General features: G+C 44.4%; 1 protein-coding gene across 1 annotated transcript in view; it reads left to right on the top strand.

Annotated features, from left to right (window-relative positions):
- Nucleotides 1-27,247, top strand: part of LOC120044082 (voltage-dependent T-type calcium channel subunit alpha-1I-like) — a gene marked incomplete at its 5' end in the record, with an annotated part of 151,521 nt that overhangs the window by 24,281 nt on the left and 99,993 nt on the right. Inside the window, 4 exons of the mRNA XM_038988670.1 lie at nt 7,368-7,465; nt 17,857-18,016; nt 22,752-22,934; nt 22,971-23,094. Of these exons, the coding sequence (XP_038844598.1) occupies nt 7,368-7,465; nt 17,857-18,016; nt 22,752-22,934; nt 22,971-23,094 (565 nt within the window). The remainder of the gene's footprint in view (nt 1-7,367; nt 7,466-17,856; nt 18,017-22,751; nt 22,935-22,970; nt 23,095-27,247) is intronic.

The raw sequence follows: 27,247 nt of genomic DNA, 5'->3' as shown, positions 1-27,247 counted from the left end.
CCATAACACCTAGTAGACTCAGCAACAAAAATAAACGTCCTCTCACTGTCAACTGCGTTTATTTTCAGCAAACTTAACATGTGTAAATATTTGTATGAACATAACAAGATTCAACAACTGAAACATAAACTGAAGAAGTTCCACAGACATGTGACTAACAGAAATGGAATAATGTGTTCCTGAACAAAGGGGGGGGGGTTAAAATCAAAAGTAACAGTCAGTATCTGGTGTGGCCACCAACTGCATTAAGTACTGCAGTGCATCTCCTCCTCATGGACTGCACCAGATTATCCAGTTCCTGCTGTGAGATGTTACCCCACTCTTCCACCAAGGCACCTGCAAGTTCCCTGACATTTCTGGGGGGAACGGCCCTAGCCCTCACCCTCCGATCCAGCAGGTCCCAGATGTGCTCAATGGGATTGAGATCCGGGCTCTTCGCTGGCCATGGCAGAACACTGACATTCCTGTCTTGCAGGAAATCACGCACAGAACGAGCAGTATGGCTGGTGGCATTGTCATGCCGGAGGGTCATGTCAGGATGAGCCTGCAGGAAGGGTATCACATGAGGGAGGAGGATGTCTTTCCTGTAACGCACAGCGTTGAGATTGTCTGCAATGACAGCAAGCTCAGTCCGATGATGCTGTGACACACCGCCCCAGACCATGATAGACACTCCACCTCCAAAACGATCCCGCTCCAGAGTACAGGCCTCGGTGTAACGCTCATTCCTTCGACGATAAACGCGAAACCGACCATCACCCCTGGTGATACAAAACCGCGACTCGTCAGTGAAGAGCACTTTTTCCCAGTCCTGTCTGGTCCAGCGACGGTGGGTTTGTGCCCATAGGCGACATTGTTGCCGGTGATGTCTGGTGAGGACTTGCCTTACAACAGGCCTACAAGCCCTTAGTCCAGCCTCTCTCAGCCTATTGCGGACAGTCTGAGCACTGATGGAGGGATTGTGCGTTCCTGGTGTAACTCGGGCAGTTATTGTTGCCATCCTGTACATGTCCCGCAGGTGTGATGTTCGGATGTACTGATCCTCTCTTTTTCTCACCCTCCTGGTTTTTGAGCCTTGCCTGTCCTGATCCTGAGCCTGCCTGCCGTCTTGTATCTTTGCTTCTGTTTCTGTAATAAACATTGTTACTTCGACATGGTCTGCATCTGGGTCTTACCTGATCCTGATAGTGAGAGCTTGTTGATAACCTATCAGAATGGACACTATGATAAAGACTACATATTAAAAACGGGATGCTATGGTGCACGTCCTGCTGTACATCCCTGTTGTCGTGACAATGTCTCCCAAATGGCACCCTATTACTGATTTAGTTCACTGTATAGGGAATAGGTTGCCATTTGGGACGCACATAATACTTCCTAAATGATGGGTTGTGGTGACTTAGTATTAGATCGCCGTGCAGTTTAAAACGGCATGGGCTAAAGGCTGTAGATTGGTCACAACACAACAATGTATTACCACTGGTATAGCTCACTGAACTAAAGCTGATTGTCTGATATCCATATAGCCAGCTGTATTCCCATCAGAATGCGGTGTGTCCAGGGCTGTGATCAGCAGCACATGAACATGGGCCTCTGAATGAGTTATATTGTAGAGTAGATTGGCTGTGTCTGGTGTTAGACTTGGCAGGCCTTGCTGCCACTGCATTAATGTATTCCACCCCAGGCTCTTTTCATGGTCCCCACACACGCACACACGCACACACACACACACACACACACACACACACACACACACACACACACACACACACACACACACACACACACACACACACACACACACACACACACACACACACACGGAAAGATAAAGCACCATGGCCATTCTGTGAAAGTGGTTTAGGTTGCAGGGCACAAACAGTTTTAACATGCTGAGAATGAGTAGCTAACAGATGTCTGACTCTTAGTAAACCACAACATCCTGCAGGCATCACTTACAGAGACCACTTTCTATCCATCTATTTCTCTCTCTCTCTGTCCTTTTCTCTCTACCTCTCCCTCTGACTCTCTCTCTGTCCTCTCTCTCTCTCTACCTCTCTCTACCTCTCTCTCTACCTCTACCTCTGATTCTCTCTCTGTCCCCTCTCTCTGTCCCCTCTCTCTCTGTCCTTCTATCTCTACCTCTGACTCTCTCTCTGTCCTTCCTTCTCTCTCTACCTCTGACCTCTCTCTCTCTCTCTCTCTCTCTCTCTCTCTCTCTCTCTCTCTCTCTCTCTCTCTCTCTCTCTCTCTCTCTCTCTCTCTACCTCTACCTCTACCTCTACCATTACCTCTGACTCTCGCTTTCTCTCTCTCTCGCTTTCTCTCTCTCCCTCTCTGTTCTTCTCTCTACCTCTCCCTCTGACTCGTTCTCTACCTTTCCCTCTGACTCGCTCTCTGTCCGTCCTTCTCTCTTTCTTTCTTTCTTTCTTTCTTTCTTTCTTTCTTTCTTTCTTTCTTTCTTTCTTTCTTTCTTTCTTTCTTTCTTTCTTTCTTTCTTTCTTTCTTTCTTTCTTTCTTTCTTTCTTTCTTTCTCTCTCTCTCTCTCTCTCTCTCTCTCTCTCTCTCTCTCTCTCTCTCTCTCTCTCTCTCTCTCTCTCTCACTGCCCCACCCCTCTCTCTCTCTCTCTCTCTCTCTCTCTCTCTCTCTCTCTCTCTCGCTGTCCCCCCCTCTCACTCTGTCTGTCTCTCTCTGCCTCTAACTCTACCTCAATTCATTTCATTTCAAGGGGCTTTATTGGCATGGGAAACATATGTTAATATTGCCGAAGCATGCGAAATGGATAAACAAATGTAAAATAAAAGTGAACAGTAAATATTACGCTCAAACCAGTTCCAAAATAATAGAGACATTTCAAATGTCATATTATGTCTATATACTGTGTTGTAACGATGTGCAAATAGTTAAAGTACAAACAATGTATTACAATGTTGTTTGTTCTTCACTGGTTGCCATTTTCTTGTGGCAACAGGTCCCAAATCTTACTGCTGTGATTGCACACTGTGGTATTTCACCCAATTTCACCCAATAAAAAACCCAATAGGGAGTTAATCAAAAATTATTTGTGGGTCTGTGTAATCTGAGGGGAATACAGTTGAAGTCGGAAGTTTACATACATTTAGGTTGGAGTCATTCAAACTTGTTGTTCAACCACCCCACAAATTTCTTGTTAACAAACTATAGTTTTGGCAAGTCGGTTAGGACATCTACTTTGTGCATGACGCAAGGAATTTTTCCAACAATTGTTTACAGACAGATTATTTCACTTACAATTCACTGTATCACAATTCCAGTGGGTCAGAAGTTTACATACATTAAGTTGACTGTGCCTTTAAACAGCTTGGAAAATTCCAGAAAATGATGTCATGGCTTTAGAAGCTTCTGATAGGCTAATTGACATCATTTAAGTCAATTGGAGGTGTACCTGTGGATGTATTTCAAAGCCTATCTTCAAACTCAGTGCCTCTTTGCTTGACATCATGGGAAAATCTAAATAAATCAGCCAAAACCTCAGATTTTTTTTTTAGACCTCCACAAGTCTGGTTCATCCTTGGGAGCAATTTCCAAACGCCTGAAGGTACCACGTTCATCTGTACAAACAATAGTACGCAAGTATAAACAACATGGGACCACGCAGCCGTCATACCGCTCAGGAAGGAGACACGTTCTGTCTCCTAGAGATGAACGTACTTTGGTGCAAAAAGTGCAAATCAATCCCAGAACAACAGCAAAGGACCTTCTGAAGATACTGGAGGAAACAGGTACAAAAGTATCTATATCCACAGTAAAATGAGTCCTATATCAACATAACCCAACAAGGAAGAAGCCCCTGCTCCAAACCCACATAAAAAAGCCAGACTACAGCTTTCAACTGCATATGGGGACAAAGATAGTACTTTTGGAGAAATTTCCTCTGGTCTGATGAAACAAAAATAGAACTGTTTGGCCATAAATGCCCATCGTTATGTTTGGAGAAAAAAGGGGGAGGCTTGCAAGCCGAAGAACACCATCCCAATCATGAATCACGGGGGTGGCAGCATCATGTTGTGGGGGTGCTTTGCTGCAAGAGGGGCTGGTGCACTTCACCAAATAGATGGCATCATGAGGGAGGAAAATTATGTGGATATATTGAAGCAACATCTCAAGACATCAGTCACGAAGTTTAAGCTTGGTTGCAATGGGTCTTCCAAATGGACAATGACCCCAAGCATACTTCCAAAGTTGTGGCAAAATGGCTTAAGGACAACAAAGTCAAGGTATTGGAGTGGCCATCATAAACCCTCACCTCAATCCTATAGAAAATGTGTGGGCAGAACTGAAAAAGCGTGTGCGAGCAAGGAGGCCTACAAACCTGACTCAGTTACACCAGCTCTGTCAGGAGGAATGGGCCAAAATTCACCCAACTTATTGTGGGAAGTTTGTGGAATCCTACCCGAAACGTTTGACCCAAGTTAAACAATTGAAATGCAATGCTACCAAATACTAATTGAGTGTATGTAAACTTCTGACCCACTGGGAATGTGATGAAAGAAATAAAAGCTGAAATAAATCATTCTCTCGACTATTATTCTGACATTTCACATTCTTAAAATAAAGTGGTGATCCTAACTGACCTAAGGCAGGGAATTTTTACTAGAATTAAATGTCAGGAATTGTGAAAGACTGAGTTTAAATGTATTTGGCTAAGGTGTATGTAAACTTCCGACTTCAACTGTATGTGTATCTAATATGGTCATACATTTGGCAGGAGGTTAGGAAATGCAGCTCATTTTCCACCTCATTTTGTGGGCAGTGTGCACATAGCCTGTCTTCTCTTTGGAGTTTGTCCTATTTTGTGAATTATTGGTTGGTGAGCAGACCACAGACTTCACAACCATAAAGGGCAATGGGTTCTGTAACTGATTCAAGTATTTTTTGCCAGATCCTAATTGGTATGTCAAATGTTATGTTCCTTTTGATGGCATAGAAGGCCCCATCTTGCCTTGTTTCTCAGATCGTTCACAGCTTTGTGGAAGTTTCCTGTGGCGCTGATGTTTAAGCCGAGGTATGTATTGTTTTTTGTGTGGTCTATGGCAACGGTGTCTAGATGGAATTTGTATTTGTGGTCCGTGCGACTGGACCTTTTTTGAAACACCATTTTTTGTTTTACTGAGATTCACTGTCAGGGCCCAGGTCTGACAGAATCTGTGCAGAAGATCTAGGTGCTGCTGTAGGCCCTACTTGGTTGGGGACAGAAGCACCAGATCATCAGCAAACAGTAGACATTTGACTTCAGATTCTAGTAGGGTGAGGCCGGGTGCTGCAGACTGTTCTAGTGCCCTTGCCAATTCGTTTATATATATGTTGAAGAGGGTGGGGCTTAAGCTGCACCCCTGTCTCACCCCACAGGCCTGTGGAAAGAAATCTGTGTTTTTTGCCCATTTTAACCAAACACGTGTTGCTTGTGCATGTGGACTTTATAATGTCGCATCTTTTTTCCCCCGACACCACTTTCCATCAATTTGTATAGCAGACCCTCATGATAAATTGAGTCAAAAGCTTTTTTGAAGTCAACAAAGCATGAGAAGACTTTGCCTTTGTTTTGGTTAGTTTGTTTGTCAATTATGGTGTGCAGGGTGAATGCGTGGTCTGTCGTACGGTAATATGGTAAAAAGCCAATTTGACATTTGCTCAGTACATTGTTTCCACTGAGGAAATGTACAAGTCTGCTGTTAATGATAGTGCAGAGGATTGTCCCAAGGTTGCTGTTGACGCATATCCCACGGTAGTTATTGGGGTCAAATTTGTCTCCACTTTTGTGGATTGGGGTGATCAGTCCTTGGTTCCAAATATTGGGGAAGATGCCAGAGATGAGGATGATGTTAAAGAGTTTATTTTATATTTTATCATTTCATGTAGGATACCATCAACATCAGAGGTCTTTTTGGGTTGGAGGGTTTGTATTTTGTCTTATAGTTCATTCAATGTAATTGAAGAATCCAGTGGGTTCTGGAAGTCTTTAATAGCTGATTCTAAGATTTGTAATTGATCATGTATGTGTTTTTGCTGTTTGTTATTTCTTATAGAAACAAAAAGATTAGAGAAGTGGTTTATCCATACATCTCCGTTTTAGATAGATAACTCTTTGTGTTGTTGTTTGTTTAGTGTGTTCCAATTTTCCCAGAAGTGATTAGATTCTATGGATTCTTCAATTACATTGATCTGATTTCTGACGAGCTGTTCCTTCTTTCTCTGTAGCGTATTTCTGTATTGTTTTAGTGATTCACCATAGTGAAGGCGTAGACTCAGGTTCTCTGGGTCTCTATGTTTTTGGTTGGATAGGTTTCTCAATTTCTTTCTTGGGTTTTAGCATTCTTCATCAAACCATTTGTCATTGTTGTTAATTTTCTTAGGTTGTCTGCTTGACATTTTTAGATTTAATAGGGAAGCTGAAAGGTCAAATATACTGTTTAGGCTTTCTACTGCCAAGTTTACACCTTCACTATTACAGTGAAATATTTTGTCCAGGAAGTTGTTTGAAATTGATTGAATTTGTTGTTGCCTAATTTTCTACACTACTTTACTTCCATCTATAGCATTTCTTAATATTGTGCAGGTCCCTTGGCTTTGATGCCTCATTATTGACTATTGCTCTGTCCAGGTAGACTGTGATTTTTCTGTGATCTGATAGGGGTGTTAGTGGGCTGACTGTGAAAACTCTGAGAGACTCTGGGTTGAGTTCAGTGATAAAGTAATCTACAGTACTACTGCCAAGAGATGAGCTGTAGGTCTCTCTCTCTTTCTCTGCTTCTCTGCCTCTCCCTTACACTCTTTCTCTTCTTTTAGTCTGTTGATACTGTGGGTACTGCAAAGATGCTCCCATAATTGTACAATTGAATTAAAATGATATAATAATTCATAGCTCTCTCCCCTCTACCCTTCCTTCCCTCTGCTTCAAAGATACTCTGAGACAATACCTTACTGTCTGAATGAGAATAAACACTCGCTCTGATGTGAGCACATTATAAATGGGAAAACCGTATATGCACTCATATCTGCCATTTCGGATCATGGGTTAACCCAGCAGTTCATGAGTTAACCCATGAGTTAACCCCACAGTTGCTTTGGTGCAGTGTTGTGGCAGGCTTAGATCCTGAAACTGGGATGTAACCTGTAGACGGATTGGAGAGGCACTCAGAGATCTTGCCTGAGGGAAAGAGCCCTCTTGGGCCTTGCTGTATATGGATGGATTTAAAATGAGATTCTGTAGAACAAATGGGAACTGAGAATGTGTCAGTGAGTCATGTGTACAGCAAATGCTCTCTCTCTCACACACACACGCACACATATAGTTCCTTGACTCCTATGTGTGTTTCTCTCTGTGTAGGATGGTGGAGTACTCGTTGGACCTGCAGAACATCAACCTCTCAGCCATCAGGACAGTCAGGGTCCTCAGACCCCTCAAAGCCATCAATAGAGTACCCAGTGAGTTCTGTCTCGCTGTCTCTCTCTCTCTCTCTCTCTCTCTTTCTCTCTCTCTCTCGTTCTGTCTCTTTCTGTCTGTCTCTCTGTCTGTCTGTCTCTCGCTCGCTCTCTCTCTCTGTCTTGTTTATCTCTGTTTGTCTGTCTGTCCATCTGTCCATCTGTCCGTCTGTCTGTTTGTGTCTGTCACTGTCTGTCTGTCTGTCTGTCCGTTTTTTTGCATGTGATGTCTACACTGAGTGTACAAAACATTAGGAACGTCCACTCTTTCCATGACATAGACTGACCAGGTGAATACAGGTGAAAGCTATGATCCCTTATTGATGTAACTTGTTCAATCCGCTTCAATCAGTATAGATGAAGGGGAGGAGACAGGTTAAATAAGGATCTTGGCCTTGAGACAATTGAGACATGGATTGTGTATGTGTGCCATTCAGAGAGTGAATGGGCAAGACAAAAGATGTAAGTGCATTTGAACAGGATATGGTAGTAGGTGCCAGGCTCACTGGTTTGATTGTGTCAAGAACTGCAACGCTGCTGGGTTTTTCACATTCAACAGTTTCCCGTGTGTATCAAGAATGGTCCACCATCCAAAGGACATCCAGCCAACTTGACACAACTGTGGGAAGCATTGGAGTCAACATGGGCCAGCATCCCTGTGGAACGGTAGAGTCCATGCCCCGACGAATTGAGCCTGTTCTGAGGGCAAAAGGGGGGTGCAACTCAATGTTAGGAAGGTGTTCCTAATGTTTTCTCCATTCAATCAGTACAGTCATTGTATATGTCCTTAGACTTTGCTGTGACCCTCTACTCTGTTCTAACTGCATAACCCCAGGACAGTGCTGTTTGATCTGAGCAGCCCATCTCCTATCAGATGCCCTCTACTACAACCTTGTCCCTTACAGATTTACATATCCTCCTGTAATGTAGATCACTCTTCTCTCTCTGACCCAACCCCATCCCTCTCAAATACAACTCTGTTCTCAGACAAAATTGTAAACGCCTATTGATTTTCCCCTTACCTCAGACAGCTTCTAATCATCGTAAGCACCAATTAGCCGTTCAAGCGAGGGTCAGCTAATCTCTCCATTCACTTCCAGTCAGTGAAAGTGATAGCATTTATCTGCTAATGCTAACAGTGGCTAACAGTGAATAACACACAGAGAGTGGTATCAGTGAGACTCAGGTAGCATTTCCTTATCTCCTCTTTACAAGAGCTGCCTGGCTAATAGCGGCTAAAACTGATAGGCCAGCAGCATACCACCCTGCATACCACTACTGGCTTGCTTCTGAAGCTAAGCAGGGTTGGTCCTGGTCAGGCCCTGGATGGGAGACCAGATGCTGCTGGAAGTGGTGTTGGAGGGCCAGTAGGAGGCACTCTTTCCTCTGGTCTAAAAAATATCCCAATGCCCCAGGGCAGTGATTGGGGACACTGCCCTGTGTAGGGTGCCGTCTTTCGGATGGGACGTTAAACGGGTGTCCTGACTCTCTGAGGTCATTAAAGATCCCATGGCACTTATCGTAAGAGTAGGGGTGTTAACCCCGGTGTCCTGGCTAAATTCCCAATCTGGCCCTCAAACCATCATGGTCACCTAATAATCCCCAGTTTACAATTGGCTCATTCATCCCCCTCCTCTCCCCTGTAACTATTCCCCAGGTCGTTGCTGCAAATGAGAACGTGTTCTCAGTCAACTTACCTGGTAAAATAACGGTAAAAAAATAAAAAAATAAATATGCATGCTGTAAGCTAGTGAGACAGTGTACTGAAACACAGTGAAACAGGACATGTTCCAAACAGCTGTCGTCCTTATCCTTGCATCCTTTACTTGTTTCCTTTCCTTTCCCCCAGAGCTAATAGCGTAATGGGCCAAGCTAATGGTAAAGAAACACAGATCAGTGCTAACGCTAATGGACTAATGGTGTGGAAACCGAGAGACACAGAGAGGTGTGCTGGAGTCATCAGTCTGCAGGTACATTTAGTGAGTGCAGGTGTTCTATGGCACAGTCTGTCTTTAATGAGAATTATTGGCGGGTAGAGAAACCGGTATTTATAAACACATAAAACACACACATGCACACACCACACACACACACACACACACCTCCAACTCGCCTCTCTCTGTGATGAGAATTAGTGAAGACATTACTCTCTTGTCTGGTCCATTACACACACACAGATTAATCCTAGCACTAATTACCTGGGAAAACAGTTTTCCTTGAGTGCTGACGATAATTCCCAATCAGAAGACACATTCCCAAACATAATAGAGATTTGGGAGCGCTGAACACTCTGGTCCCTTATCAATGTTTCAGTGGGTGTTGCCACCGGGGTAACTCATTAAATATGAATGGTAATTGAATTAGTGCATGTCATTGCCTCGCTCCGCCAGCTGATAGGAAGTTATAGGGAATAGGGAGGGGTGATACTGATAGTGATGTCATGTTTGGGGAACTGATATAGGCAGACTGGTGACTGGTGCATATGTGTAAACAAACACACTAATACACATGCTGGGACACACATGTGTGTGTGTGTGTGTGTGTGTGTGTGTGTGTGTGTGTGTGTGTGTGTGTGTGTGTGTGTGTGTGTGTGTGTGTGTGTGTGTGCGCGTGCGCCTGTATTTGTATGAGTGCTCGTGTGTGTGTATATATATATATATGTGTGTGTGTGAGCGCTCACTGTGTAGTATAAACATATGGTTGCACCCAGGGGAATGGATAACTGATGAGTATGTCCACACCTCCCTGCATTAGGCCAGATAGGGGTGAGATACAATAGACGTAAAGCAATTGCTTGACATGAGGTCATTTTGACCAAGTTAATATACACAGACAACATTGGCTGAGATTGACCCCAGAGAGACCCAATTTGTACCCTTCCTAGAAGATGAATAATAGTGTAGTCTCTCTCTCTCTCTCTCTCTCTCTCTCTCTCTCTCTCTCTCCAGTTGACACCCCCTCCTTCCTTTTCTCCATTTCTGTGCTACTCTCAGACCCTGCCTCATTTTCTTTACGTCCATCCTTCCATCCCTCCATCTATCCATCCCTGCACCTCTCCACCCAATAAAGTTGAATGTGATTCTGTGTTAATGAAGCACCTCTGGGATCCAACACATTTAGATCCTCTCAGAGCCAGGAGTAGAGCAAACGCATACTGCCCTTTTATTTATCACCCTGTATGTAGCCAGTATCACCCTGTATGTAGCCAGTATCACCCAGTATGTAGCCAGTATCACCCAGTATGTAGCCAGTATCACCCTGTATTTAGCCAATTTAACCCTGTAAGTAGCCAGTATCACCCTGTATGTAGCCAGTAACACCCTGTATGTAGCCAGTAACACCCTGTATGTAGCCAGTAATACCCTGTATGTAGCCAGTAACACCCTGTATGTAGCCAGTAACACCATGTATGTAGTCAGTATAACCCTGTATGTAGCCAGTAACACCCTGTATGTAGCCAGTAACACCCTGTATATAGCCAGTAACACCTTGTATGTAGTCAGTATAACCCTGTATGTAGCCAGTAACACCATGTATGTAGCCAGTAACAACATGTATGTAGCCAGTAACAAGCTGTATGTAGCCAGTAACACCATGTATGTAGCCAGTAACACCATGTATTTAGCCAGTAACACCCTGAATGTAGCCAGTAACACCCTGTATGTAGCCAGTAACACCCTGTATGTAGCCAGTCACACCCTGTATATAGCCAGTAACACCTTGTATGTAGTCAGTATAACCCTGTATGTAGCCAGTAACACCATGTATGTAGCCAGTAACAACATGTATGTAGCCAGTAACAACCTGTATGTAGCCAGTAACACCCTGTATGTAGCCAGTAACACCCTGTATGTAGCCAGTAACACCCTGTATGTAGCCAGATACACCATGTATGTAGCCAGATACACCATGTATGTAGCCAATAGCATCCTCCATCTAGCCAGTAACACCCTGTATGTAGCAAGTAACACCCAGTATGTAGCAAGTAACACCCTGTATGTAGCCAGTAACACCTTGTATGTAGTCAGTAACACCCTGTATGTAGCCAATAACACCCTGTATGTAGCCAGTAACACCCTGTATGTAGCAAGTAACACCCAGTAAGTAGCAAGTAACACCCTGTATGTAGCCAGTAACACCTTGTATGTAGTCAGTAACACCCTGTATGTAGCCAGTAACACCCTGTATGTAGTCAGTAACACCCTGTATGTAGCCAGTAACACCCTGTATGTAGCCAGTAACACCCTGTATGTAGCCAGTAACACCCTGTATATAGCCAGTAACACCCTGTATGTAGCCAGTAACACCCTGTATGTAGCCAGTAACACCTTGTATGTAGTCAGTAACACCCTGTATGTAGCCAGTAACACCCTGTATGTAGCCAGTAACACCCTGTATGTAGCCAGTAACACCCTGTATGTAGCCAGTAACACACTGTATGTAGTCAGTAACAACCTGTATGTAGCCAGTATAACCCTGTATGTAGCCAGTAACACCCAGTATGTAGCCAGTATTACCCTGTATGTAGTCAGTATAACCCTGTATGTAGCCAGTAACACACTGTATGTATCCAGTAACACCCTGTATGTAGTCAGTAACACCCTGTATGTAGCCAGTAACACCCTGTATGTAGCCAGTAACACCCTGTATGTAGCCAGTAACACCCTGTATTTAGTCAGTATACCCCTGTATGCAGCCAGTAACATCCTGTATGTAGCCAGTAACACACTGTATGTAGCCAGTAATACCCTGTATGTAGCCAGTAACACCCTGTATGTAGCCAGTAACACCCTGTATGTAGCCAGTAACACCCTGTATGTAGCCAGTAACACCATGTATGTAGCCAGTAACACCATGTATGTAGCCAGTAACACCATGTATGTAGCCAGTAACAACCTGTATGTAGCCAGTAACAACCTGTATGTAGCCAGTCACAGCCTGTATGTAGCCAGTAACACCCTGTATGTAGCCATTAACACCCTGTATGTAGCCAGTAACACTCTGTATGTAGCCAGTAACACTCTGTATGTAGCAAGTAACACCCTGTATGTAGCCAGTAACACCCTGTATGTAGCAAGTAACACTCTGTATGTAGCCAGTAACACCCTGTATGTAGCCAGTAACACCCTATATGTAGCCAGTGTAACCCTGTATGTAGCCAGTAACACCCTGTATGTAGCCAGTAACACCCTGTATGTTGCCAGTAACACCATGTATGTAGCCAGTAACACCCTGTATGTAGCCAGTAACACCCTGTATGTAGCCAGTAACACCCTGTATGTAGCCAGATACACCCTGTATGTAGCCAGTAACACCCTGTATGTAGCCAGTAACACCCTGTATGTAGCCAGTAACACCCTGTATGTAGCCAGTAACACCCTGTATGTAGCCAGATACACCATGTATGTAGCCAATAGCATCCTCCATCTAGCCAGTAACACCCTGTATGTAGACAGATACACCCTGTATGTAGCCAGTAACACCCTGTATGTAGCCAGTATAACCCTGTATATAGCCAGTAACACCTTGTATGTAGCCAGTAACACCTTGTATGTAGCCAGTAACACCCTGTATGTAGCCAGTAACACCCTGTATGTAGCCAGATACACCCTGTATGTAGCCAGTAACATCCTGTATGTAGCCAGTAACACCATGTATGTAGCCAGTAACACCCTGTATGTAGCCAGTAACACCCTGAATGTAGCCAGTAACACCCTGTATGTAGCCAGATACACCATGTATGTAGCCAGATACACCATGTATGTAGCCAATAGCATCCTCCATCTAGCCAGTAACACCCTGTATGTAGCCAGTAACACCCTGTATGTAGCCAGATACACCCTGTATGTAGCCAGTAACACCCTGTATGTTGCCAGTAACACCCTGTATGTAGCCAGTAACACCCTGTATGTAGCCAGTAACACCCTGTATGTAGCCAGTAACATCCTGCATGTAGCCAGTAACACCCTGTATGTAGCCAGTAACACCCTGTATGTAGCCAGTAACATCCTGTATGTAGCCAGTAACACCCTGTATGTAGTCAGTAACACCCTGTATGTAGCCAGATACACCCTGTATGTAGCCAGTAACATCCTGTATGTAGCCAGTAACACCCTGTATGTAGCCAGTAACACCCTGTACGTAGCCAATAACACCCTGTATGTAGCCAGTAACACCATGTATATAGTCAGTATAACCCTGTATGTAGCCAGTAACACCCTGTATGTAGCCAGTAACACCCTGTATGTAGCCAGTGTGCCCCGTTCAAAGCCCACGGTGACGTGGTGTTATTGAGGACGTGTAGTAATGAGTAGGATTATGTTTTCACATGCAAAAGTGATGCTTATGATGAAAACACTTTAGCTGCCTTCCTAATGAAAACTAGTTTGGTAAGAGATGTTGTATGTTTTTGGACGATGCTGTTGACAACATGACCAAGCAGTGCAGATTACTGTTCCATTTGAGAAGGGCACTCCTGCCATGACGTGGTGCAGCAGTATGTCTAACAACAGAAACATCTGTAGAACAACACATTGATCTCTTGCGAAATGCACAATTAAAGGGGAGTTCCACCAAAAAAATCTACATTTTTTTTCAGACTTCAAAAAGTGTCTTTTGATGTGATTTAACTATTGACATGGACTCAGGACATCCATTTTCGTTGTTTCTCTGTGAAGAATTATAATAATTGTCCCTCTATAGGTACACATACATTAGTCCCTCTATAGGTACACATACATTAGTTCCTCTATAGGTACACATACATTAGTCCCTCTATAGGTACACATACATTAGTTCCTCTATAGGTACACATACATTAGTTCCTCTATAGGTACACATACATTAGTTCCTCTATAGGTACACATACATTAGTCCCTCTATAGGTACACATACATTAGTTCCTCTATAGGTACACATACATTAGTTCCTCTATAGGTACACATACATTAGTCCCTCTATAGGTACACATACATTAGTTCCTCTATAGGTATACATACATTAGTTCCTCTATAGGTATACATACATTAGTCCCTCTATAGGTACACACACATTCGTTCCTCTATAGGTATACATACATTAGTTCCTCTATTGGTACACATACATTAGTTCCTCTATAGGTACACACACATTAGTTCCTCTATAGGTATACATACATTAGTCCCTCTATAGGTACACACACATTAGTTCCTCTATAGGTATACATACATTAGTTCCTCTATAGGTACACATACATTAGTTCCTCTATAGGTACACATACATTAGTCCCTCTATAGGTATACATACATTAGTTCCTCTATAGGTATACATACATTAGTTCCTCTATAGGTATACATACATTAGTCCCTCTATAGGTATACATACATTAGTTCCTCTATAGGTACACATACATTAGTCCCTCTATAGGTACACATACATTAGTTCCTCTATAGGTACACATACATTAGTTCCTCTATAGGTACACATACATTAGTTCCTCTATAGGTACACATACATTAGTTCCTCTATAGGTACACATACATTAGTTCCTCTATAGGTACACACACATTAGTTCCTCTATAGGTATACATACATTAGTCCCTCTATAGGTACACACACATTAGTTCCTCTATAGGTATACATACATTAGTTCCTCTATTGGTACACATACATTAGTTCCTCTATAGGTACACATACATTAGTTCCTCTATAGGTACACATACATTAGTCCCTCTATAGGTACACATACATTAGTTCCTCTATAGGTACACACACATTAGTTCCTCTATAGGTACACACACATTAGTTCCTCTATAGGTACACATACATTAGTTCCTCTATAGGTACACATACATTAGTTCCTCTATAGGTATACACACATTAGTTCCTCTATAGGTACACATACATTAGTTCCTCTATAGGTACACATACATTAGTTCCTCTATAGGTACACACACATTAGTTCCTCTATAGGTACACATACATTAGTTCCTCTATAGGTACACATACATTAGTTCCTCTATAGGTACACATACATTAGTTCCTCTATAGGTACACATACATTAGTTCCTCTATAGGTACACATACATTAGCTCCTCTATAGGTACACATACATTAGTTCCTCTATAGGTATACATACATTAGTTCCTCTATAGGTATACATACATTAGTTCCTCTATAGGTACACATACATTAGTTCCTCTATAGGTATACATACATTAGTTCCTCTATAGGTACACATACATTAGTTCCTCTATAGGTATACATACATTAGTTCCTCTATAGGTATACATACATTAGTTCCTCTATAGGTATACATACATTAGTTCCTCTATAGGTACACATACATTAGTTCCTCTATAGGTACACATACATTAGTTCCTCTATAGGTACACATACATTAGTTCCTCTTTAGGTACACATACATTAGTTCCTCTATAGGTACACATACATTAGTTCCTCTATAGGTGTACATACATTAGTTCCTCTATTGGTACACATACATTAGTTCCTCTATAGGTACACATACATTAGTCCCTCTATAGGTACACATACATTAGTTCCTCTGTAGGTACACATACATTAGTTCCTCTATAGGTACACATACATTAGTTCCTCTATAGGTATACATACATTAGTTCCTCTATAGGTACACATACATTAGTTCCTCTATAGGTACACATACATTAGTCCCTCTATAGGTACACATACATTAGTTCCTCTATAGGTATACATACATTAGTTCCTCTATAGGTACACATACATTAGTCCCTCTATAGGTACACATACATTAGTTCCTCTATAGGTATACATACATTAGTTCCTCTATAGGTACACATACATTAGTCCCTCTATAGGTACACATACATTAGTTCCTCTATAGGTACACATACATTAGTCCCTCTATAGGTACACATACATTAGTTCCTCTATAGGTACACATACATTAGTTCCTCTATAGGTACACATACATTAGTTCCTCTATAGGTATACATACATTAGTTCCTCTATAGGTACACATACATTAGTCCCTCTATAGGTACACATACATTAGTTCCTCTATAGGTACACATACATTAGTCCCTCTATAGGTACACATACATTAGTTCCTCTATAGGTATACATACATTAGTTCCTCTGTAGGTATACATACATTAGTTCCTCTATAGGTATACATACATTAGTTCCTCTATAGGTATACATACATTAGTTCCTCTGTAGGTATACATACATTAGTTCCTCTATAGGTACACATACATTAGTTCCTCTATAGGTATACATACATTAGTTCCTCTATAGGTATACATACATTAGTTCCTCTGTAGGTATACATACATTAGTTCCTCTATAGGTACACATACATTAGTTCCTCTATAGGTATACATACATTAGTTCCTCTATAGGTACACATACATTAGTTCCTCTATAGGTACACATACATTAGTCCCTCTATAGGTACACATACATTAGTTCCTCTATAGGTACACATACATTAGTCCCTCTATAGGTACACATACATTAGTCCCTCTATAGGTACACATACATTAGTTCCTCTATAGGTACACATACATTAGTTCCTCTATAGGTACACATACATTAGTTCCTCTATAGATATACATACATTAGTTCCTCTGTAGGTACACATACATTAGTTCCTCTATAGGTACACATACATTAGTTCCTCTATAGGTACACATACATTAGTCCCTCTATAGGTACACATACATTAGTTCCTCTATAGGTATACATACATTAGTTCCTCTGTAGGTACACATACATTAGTTCCTCTATAGGTACACATACATTAGTTCCTCTATAGGTACACATACATTAGTTCCTCTATAGGTATACATACATTAGTTCCTCTGTAGGTACACATACATTAGTTCCTCTATAGGTACACATACATTAGTTCCTCTATATGTACACATACATTAGTTCCTCTATAGGTACACATACATTGCCAGTCTCCACTACTCTTCCTCATTACTGCCATCAGCTGTCTTTATGTCATCATCACGGGACATATCTGCCCCATGTGCTCATGTACTAATCATGTTTCATTATGTAATCAACGTGGGCCAGGTCCAACGGTAGCCTGTCATGTGTCATAATGCCATCACTTGGGGATATGGGATATGTGACTGGTCCACCATCCACCTATATGGACAGAAACATGTCTATGCTACTTTTGGAAGGCCTGAATGTCCTGTGTTCTGTGTCCATATGTTTTGTGTCTGTCTGTGTGTTTTAGATACAGTATGTGTTTCCTGCTGTTTCTACTCAACAATATTCTCATTTTATATGAGTGTGTGTATTATAATGCAAGTGTGTATGTTTGTGTGTATGTGTGTGTGTGTGTGTGTGTGTGTGTGTGTGTGTGTGTGTATATTATGATGCATGTGTGTATGTTTTAGGTATGCGTATCCTGGTGAATCTCCTCCTGGACACTCTGCCCATGCTGGGAAACGTCCTCCTGCTTTGTTTCTTCGTCTTCTTCATCTTCGGCATCATCGGAGTGCAGCTGTGGGCGGGATTACTGAGGAACCGATGCTACCTCGAGGAAAACTTCACCCTGTGAGTGACTGTGTGTGTGAGTGTGTGTGTGTGTGTGTGTGTGTGTGTGTGTGTGTGTGTGTGTGTGTGTGTGTGCGTGCGTGCGTGCGTGCGTGCGTGCGTGCGTGCGTGCGTGCGTGCGTGCGTGCGTGCATGCGTGCGAGGGAGTGTTAATTTGATCATGGTGTGATTTATTCTCAACAAGACTACCTCCTCCCAGTCAGTAGCTGTACATGATTAAATTCCCGGTCACCTCTCCATATTCATGACCGGGATGTAACGTGAATGCCCACCCTAACCTTGCCAATGACAGAATGGCACTGTATGTGAGTGAAGTCAGTGAGTGAGTGGGTCTGTACGTGTGTGTGTGTGTTCTCCTGGTGAGGTATAATCTGATTCAGAGGGGTGTCTGTGTTCCTGACAGTGTCTCCTTCCAGAGTGTGTGTTCTCTCTATGCTGACCTCAGCTTGTATTAATCATTGGTCTAATGCCAGAGAGAAAGAGGACCAATGTCCAATTTTGTATCTGTTTTATTCAACATTTATTTAACTAGTCCTACGTGGCTGACTGTCCCTCAGTGAAACTGTAAACACTCCAAGTTGGAGGTCACCTTTCAGAAAGGTGTAAGATAATGCTGAAACCCTATAGCCATGTCTTACTAATGTTAAACACCTTTTGCATAAATGGTGGACACTTTAAGCACTGCAAAGAGTGTGCAAATCTGTCATTAAGGTAAAGGGTGGCTGTGGTGTTATGTGTCAATAACATTTAGACTACGTTACCCAGCAGGCTATGCGGGCGCGGGAGATGGTTAAAGAATGCCTTGCATGGCTAAACATGGAGTTTTCTAGCTGAAGTATATGTTCATTAAAAGTAGTTAAATCTACGCCCCGGTTTGTCATTATATAAGGAACAAACATAACAGTGGCTACTTTGAAGAATCTCAAATATAAAATATATATAGACTTGTTTAACACTTTTTTGGTTACTACATGATTCCATATTTGTTATTTCATAGTTTTTATGTCTTCACTATTATTCTACTATGTAGAAAATAGTCAAATTAAAGAAAGACCCTGGAATGAGTACATGTGTCCAAACTTTTGATTGGTACTGTGTGTGTGTATATATATATAAATATAAATGCAATTTGTACTATATGTTTAGAAATTGTAAGTGCTTAAGATGCCGTTCTTTAATTAGTTAAATGTCCATGGCAGCTTTCAGATGGGAGCTTTAGCTTGTGTAGCAGAAAGCTCAGCTCAAGGATAGTATTAACTAATGCTAAGGGTTAGCCAGAGTGGTTGGATGCTTAATTGAAGGACCCTTGTATATTAGCCAGGGAGTATGCTAATGGTGAGATGAGAGGTTGCATTGGGAGGTGGTTAACTGGAGTAGCTGAATGTTACAGCGGAGGACAGCACACCTCTCCTGGTTTATCTACATCTCTCTCCTCTTCCTCTACTATTGTTGCCCTCTCTCTCCACCTCTCTCCTTCTTTCTCCCCCTCTTTATCTTCCTCTCCTTTCTCACTCTCACTCTCCCTCCCTTTCAACTCCCTTCTTGCATTACCTTTCCTTGTCATTATCTCTCTTCCCTCCCTTTCTTTTCACCTCTCTCTCTCCCCTGATTTTTCTCCTTCAACCTAGCTACACCAACAGACTGCACACATCTCCCTCCCTCCATCCTTCCATCCCTCCATCCCTGGCTGACAGGTGTTTTCTCAGTGGCTTGCTGCTCTGTGCTGAGCCGTGCTGATGCATGCTGTGTTGGGCTGTAGCTAGGCTCCTGGGCCGTGCTGATGCATGCTGTGTTGGGCTGTAGCTAGGCTCCTGAGCCGTGCTGATGCATGCTGTGTTGGGCTGTAGCTAGGCTCCTGGGCCGTGCTGATGCATGCTGTGTTGGGCTGTAGCTAGGCTCCTGAGCCGTGCTGATGCATGCTGTGTTGGGCTGTAGCTAGGCTCCTGAGCCGTGCTGATGCATGCTGTGTTGGGCTGTAGCTAGGCTCCTGGGCCGTGCTGATGCATGCTGTGTTGGGCTGTAGCTAGGCTCCTGGGCCGTGCTGATGCATGCTGTGTTGGGCTGTAGCTAGGCTCCTGGGCCGTGCTGATGCATGCTGTGTTGGGCTGTAGCTAGGCTCCTGGGCCGTGCTGATGCATGCTGTGTTGGGCTGTAGCTAGGCTCCTGGGCCGTGCTGATGCATGCTGTGTTGGGCTGTAGCTAGGCTCCTGGGCCGTGCTGATGCATGCTGTGTTGGGCTGTAGCTAGGCTCCTGGGCCGTGCTGATGCATGCTGTGTTGGGCTGTAGCTAGGCTCCTGGGCCGTGCTGATGCATGCTGTGTTGGGCTGTAGCTAGGCTCCTGGGCCGTGCTGATGCATGCTGTGTTGGGCTGTAGCTAGGCTCCTGGGCCGTGCTGATGCATGCTGTGTTGGGCTGTAGCTAGGCTCCTGGGCCGTGCTGATGCATGCTGTGTTGGGCTGTAGCTAGGCTCCTGGGCCGTGCTGATGCATGCTGTGTTGGGCTGTAGCTAGGCTCCTGGGCCGTGCTGATGCATGCTGTGTTGGGCTGTAGCTAGGCTCCAGGCGGTGGTTCACTTCTCATTCACGCTCCACTACCCCAAAGCCTCCACTGTCTGACTGGGCCACGGACTCCTCCTCCTCCACCGCCATCTCTCCATCTTTTTAATACCTCTCTCCCTCTCTCTCTCTCACACTAGTTCTTGCTGTTATACTGCCCCTCTCTCTTTCTTTAGCTTTGTTGTACTTTCCATCATATTTCTCACTCTCTTTCTTTCTCTCTCTCTCTCTCTCTCTCTCTCTCTCTCTCTCTCTCTCTCTCTCTCTCTCTGTCCTATCCTAGGAATACCTAGGATAGGATAAAGTAATCCTTCTAACCCCCCCCCCCCCCCCTTAAAAGAGTTAGATGCACTATTGTAAAGTGGTTGTTCCACTTGATATCATAAGGTGAATGCACCAATTTGTAAGTCGCTCTGGATAAGAGCGTCTGCTAAATGACTTAAATGTAAAATGTAAATGTCTCTGTCTCTGTCTCTGTCTCTGTCTCTTTCTCTCGATACCATCACTGTGCATCTCTTTAAGGGTTTCATAATGCATGTCAATGTTGTGTGTTTGTGCCTGCTTGCATGGTCCATGTGTGCGTCTGTCCCTCCACCTGTCCATATATGTGTGCATACTGTTACACAGGTCCATATATATGTCACCTTAGCTTCCCTTTAGCGTCAAATGAACAGGAAACAGTGCAGCCAGTCTGATCAGACTGGTGGTTATTGATCCTGTTGTGGTTCTCAGTATATCTGTGGTCAAGGACAAAGACTATATGTCAGCAGAATACAGCCTGGTATTGAGGAGGAGACAGAACAGACAGACTGGTGAAGGAATGACACCCAAAGGATATGAGCCGTTTACCCTTAGTCAATACAATACTAGAGCCCTAATGCTTTGCTCCTGAGGGGTGTCGTGTATATGTGTGACCTATGGGTGACCTATGGGGTGTGTTCCTTTCATGGTGTTCCTTTCATGGTCAGAGAGAGAGAGCATGTAGAGAGAGGAGAGGAGAGGAGAGGAGAGGAGAGGAGAGGAGAGGAGAGGAGAGGAGAGGAGAGGAGAGGAGAGGAGAGGAGAGGAGAGGAGAGGAGAGGAGAGGAGAGGAGAGGTTATTTCTCTCAAACAGACAGATTAATAGTCAGTCTGCTCTCATATAGAGGAAACAGGACACACATATAAAATGGAAATGACTAGTTCCACATCAACTGATGGTAATCATTTAAAGTCTGGTTTGGTATTTGTACAAAATACTAAATCACCTGCCCGGGTACTCAGATTGCAGAAGTGTGTGAATGGCATGTTTAAGAACTCTGGTGGTGAAGAATATGATGCTCCAAGAGTTGGGTTTGTGGCGGACCGGAGTCTGTTCAAGTGAGTAAATGAGCCCTACACACTTCTGCTCCCCCTTCTCTGTCTTCCTGTTTCTGCTAGTATCCTGTGATAAAAATAGTCAAAATACATGAGGAGTTTGGAATTGGGTAAGTGTCATGAGAATTTTGTTCTCAATGTTCATAAACTGAACTTCAATTAAACTACTCGGTCTGTTACCAATAATTTGTAGGGTTCTTGTTGAAATGAAACAGACAGAGGCCAGTCTACAATAGTCAGAATGTTTATTTACGAGAGATCTGCCCATCCTTACATGTACATTGGTTTATATACCTCTCATTTCATCATAAATGTCCCTCCTCCTCTAATACAATGACAACATAGTTCACAAGTCTTCTCCTTCTCATACATTGTCTGCCACCTGTTATACAATCTACTACAAGCCCAAGGTCTCTCCCCTCCCTGGGTGGGGACAGAATGTCCTGTAAGGAACACAGTAGTACAGCTTGTCTGTCGATAGCTCCTCTTATCATTTGTTTCACACTTGCACCCTGCTTACATACTAAAAAGGAACAAAACATCCTTGTTCTAATTCTGACTAAAACTACACACATCGGATTTAGATTTATGATTCTAATAAATTTCATACAATCATACAGTGACAGGGTAGAATTCTGTTAGTTATAGTTCTACGTTAAATGTATACATCATTTAGTGATTATTCATAAAAATCATAACAGTAAGTGTGTGTGTGGCGTGTTAATGTGTGTGTGTGTGCATACATCTTTGTGTGCTTACGTGTGTGTGTGATCACACATGCATGTTTATAACACACTCTTTCTCTCTCTCTTCCCCCTCCCAGTTCGTCAGGTCTGACCCTGCCCGCCCCTTACTACCAGCCAGAGGAGGATGACGAGCGCCCCTTCATCTGCTCTCTGGCCCAGGATAACGGGATCATGTCGTGTGGTGACGTCCCGGCCCGGAGGGAGGGGGGAAGGACCTGCTGTCTGGACAGGGAGGATGCCTACCACCGCCAGTCCCTGGGGCTCATCCCTGAACCACTAGTCAACAGTTCAGCCAGTGCAGTGGGTCTCTGTATCAACTGGAACCAGTACTATACTAGATGCCATACTGGACATAATAATCCACACAAGGGGGCGATCAACTTCGATAACATCGTATACGCCTGGATTGTTATCTTCCAGGTAAGAGGGGATGGGAGAGGGGAGGGGATGGGAGAGGAGAGGGGAGGATGGGATGGGAGAGGAGAGGGGAGGAGGGGATGGGGGAAGGGAGGGGAGTGGATGGGGGAGAGGGGAGGTGATGGGGAGGAGGGGAGAGGTGGGGAAGGGAGGAAGGGGAGGTGGGAAAAGGGGAGTTGATGAGGGTAGTGAGAGGGGAGGGGATGGGAGAGGAGAGGGGAGGAGGGGATGGGAGAGGAGAGGGGAGGAGGGGATGGGGGAAGGGAGGGGAGTGGATGGGGGAGAGGGGAGGTGATGGGGAGGAGGGGAGAGGTGGGGAAGGGAGGAAGGGGAGGTGGGAAAAGGGGAGTTGATGAGGGTAGTGAGAGGGGAGGGGATGGGAGAGGAGAGGGGAGGAGGGGATGGGAGAGGAGAGGGGAGGAGGGGATGGGGGAAGGGAGGGGAGTGGATGGGGGAGAGGGGAGGTGATGGGGAGGAGGGGAGAGGTGGGGAAGGGAGGAAGGGGAGGTGGGAAAAGGGGAGTTGATGAGGGTAGTGGATGGGGAGAGGGGAGTGGATGAGGAGAGGGGAGTGGATGGGGAGGGGGAGGGGATGGGAGAGGATGGGAGGGGAGGAGGGGGTGGGGGAGGGAAGGGGTTGAGGGTGTGGGGAGGGGACACACACGCAATAATGCATGCACACCTACAAGCGTACACACACACACACACACACACACACACACACACACACACACACACACACACACACACACACACACACACACACACACACACACACACACACACACACACACACACACACAAACCCTCAGCTGGTTGTGTATCTGTCTCTAGGTGATCACCCTGGAAGGCTGGGTAGAGATCATGTACTATGTAATGGATGCTCTCTCTCCCTCTAGGTGATAACTCTGGAAGGCTGGGTAGAGATCATGTACTATGTAATGGATGCTCTCTCTCCCTCTAGGTGATCACCCTGGAAGGCTGGGTAGAGATCATGTACTATGTAATGGATGCTCTCTCTCCCTCTAGGTGATAACCCTGGAAGGCTGGGTAGAGATCATGTACTATGTAATGGATGCTCTCTCTCTCCCTCTAGGTGACAACCCTGGAAGGCTGGGTAGAGATCATGTACTATGTAATGGATGCTCTCTCTCCCTCTAGGTGATAACTCTGGAAGGCTGGGTAGAGATCATGTACTATGTAATGGATGCTCTCTCTCCCTCTAGGTGATAACCCTGGAAGGCTGGGTAGAGATCATGTACTATGTAATGGATGCTCTCTCTCTCCCTCTAAGTGACAACCCTGGAAGGCTGGGTAGAGATCATGTACTATGTAATGGATGCTCTCTCTCCCTCTAGGTGACAACCCTGGAAGGCTGGGTAGAGATCATGTACTATGTAATGGATGCTCTCTCTCCCTCTAGGTGATCACCCTGGAAGGCTGGGTAGAGATCATGTACTATGTAATGGATGCTCTCTCTCCCTCTAGGTGACAACCCTGGAAGGCTGGGTAGAGATCATGTACTATGTAATGGATGCTCTCTCTCCCTCTAGGTGATAACCCTGGAAGGCTGGGTAGAGATCATGTACTATGTAATGGATGCTCTCTCTCCCTCTAGGTGATAACTCTGGAAGGCTGGGTAGAGATCATGTACTATGTAATGGATGCTCTCTCTCCCTCTAGGTGATCACTCTGGAAGGCTGGGTAGAGATCATGTACTATGTAATGGATGCTCTCTCTCTCCCTCTAGGTGACAACCCTGGAAGGCTGGGTAGAGATCATGTACTATGTAATGGATGCTCTCTCTCCCTCTAGGTGACAACCCTGGAAGGCTGGGTAGAGATCATGTACTATGTAATGGATGCTCTCTCTCCCTCTAGGTGATAACTCTGGAAGGCTGGGTAGAGATCATGTACTATGTAATGGATGCTCTCTCTCCCTCTAGGTGATAACTCTGGAAGGCTGGGTAGAGATCATGTACTATGTAATGGATGTCCTCTCTCCCTCTAGGTGATCACTCTGGAAGGCTGGGTAGAGATCATGTACTATGTAATGGATGCTCTCTCTCCCTCTAGGTGATCACTCTGGAAGGCTGGGTAGAGATCATGTACTATGTAATGGATGCTCTCTCTCTCCCTCTAGGTGACAACCCTGGAAGGCTGGGTAGAGATCATGTACTATGTAATGGATGCTCTCTCTCCCTCTAGGTGACAACCCTGGAAGGCTGGGTAGAGATCATGTACTATGTAATGGATGTCCTCTCTCCCTCTAGGTGATCACTCTGGAAGGCTGGGTAGAGATCATGTACTATGTAATGGATGCTCTCTCTCCCTCTAGGTGATCACCCTGGAAGGCTGGGTAGAGATCATGTACTATGTAATGGATGCTCTCTCTCCCTCTAGGTGATAACTCTGGAAGGCTGGGTAGAGATCATGTACTATGTAATGGATGCTCTCTCTCCCTCTAGGTGATAACTCTGGAAGGCTGGGTAGAGATCATGTACTATGTAATGGATGCTCTCTCTCCCTCTAGGTGATAACTCTGGAAGGTTGGGTAGAGATCATGTACTATGTAATGGATGCTCTCTCTCCCTCTAGGTGATCACTCTGGAAGGCTGGGTAGAGATCATGTACTATGTAATGGATGCTCTCTCTCCCTCTAGGTGATAACTCTGGAAGGCTGGGTAGAGATCATGTACTATGTAATGGATGCTCTCTCTCCCTCTAGGTGATCACTCTGGAAGGCTGGGTAGAGATCATGTACTATGTAATGGATGCTCTCTCTCCCTCTAGGTGATCACCCTGGAAGGCTGGGTAGAGATCATGTACTATGTAATGGATGCTCTCTCTCCCTCTAGGTGATAACTCTGGAAGGCTGGGTAGAGATCATGTACTATGTAATGGATGCTCTCTCTCCCTCTAGGTGATAACCCTGGAAGGCTGGGTAGAGATCATGTACTATGTAATGGATGCTCTCTCTCCCTCTAGGTGATAACCCTGGAAGGCTGGGTAGAGATCATGTACTATGTAATGGATGCTCTATCTCCCTCTAGGTGATAACTCTGGAAGGCTGGGTAGAGATTATGTACTATGTAATGGATGCTCTCTCTCCCTCTAGGTGATAACTCTGGAAGGCTGGGTAGAGATCATGTACTATGTAATGGATGCTCTCTCTCTCCCTCTAGGTGATAACTGGAAGGCTGGGTAGAGATCATGTACTATGTAATGGATGCTCTCTCTCCCTCTAGGTGATAACTCTGGAAGGCTGGGTAGAGATCATGTACTATGTAATGGATGCTCTCTCTCCCTCTAGGTGACAACCCTGGAAGGCTGGGTAGAGATCATGTACAATGTAATGGATGCTCTCTCTCCCTCTAGGTGATAACTCTGGAAGGCTGGGTAGAGATCATGTACTATGTAATGGATGCTCTCTCTCCCTCTAGGTGATCACCCTGGAAGGCTGGGTAGAGATCATGTACTATGTAATGGATGCTCTCTCTCCCTCTAGGTGATCACCCTGGAAGGCTGGGTAGAGATCATGTACTATGTAATGGATGCTCTCTCTCCCTCTAGGTGACAACCCTGGAAGGCTGGGTAGAGATCATGTACTATGTAATGGATGCTCTCTCTCCCTCTAGGTGATAACCCTGGAAGGCTGGGTAGAGATCATGTACTATGTAATGGATGCTCTCTCTCCCTCTAGGTGATAACTCTGGAAGGCTGGGTAGAGATCATGTACTATGTAATGGATGCTCTCTCTCCCTCTAGGTGATAACTCTGGAAGGCTGGGTAGAGATCATGTACAATGTAATGGATGCTCTCTCTCCCTCTAGGTGATAACTCTGGAAGGCTGGGTAGAGATCATGTACTATGTAATGGATGCTCTCTCTCCCTCTAGGTGATCACCCTGGAAGGCTGGGTAGAGATCATGTACTATGTAATGGATGCTCTCTCTCCCTCTAGGTGACAACCCTGGAAGGCTGGGTAGAGATCATGTACAATGTAATGGATGCTCTCTCTCCCTCTAGGTGATAACTCTGGAAGGCTGGGTAGAGATCATGTACTATGTAATGGATGCTCTCTCTCCCTCTAGGTGATCACCCTGGAAGGCTGGGTAGAGATCATGTACTATGTAATGGATGCTCTCTCTCCCTCTAG

Source organism: Salvelinus namaycush, chromosome 3, assembly GCF_016432855.1.
Source record: "Salvelinus namaycush isolate Seneca chromosome 3, SaNama_1.0, whole genome shotgun sequence".
Taxonomy (NCBI): Eukaryota; Metazoa; Chordata; class Actinopteri; order Salmoniformes; family Salmonidae; genus Salvelinus; species Salvelinus namaycush.
Note: the sequence above shows the minus strand (reverse complement) of the source record. Positions and strands in the feature narration are given on the sequence as shown.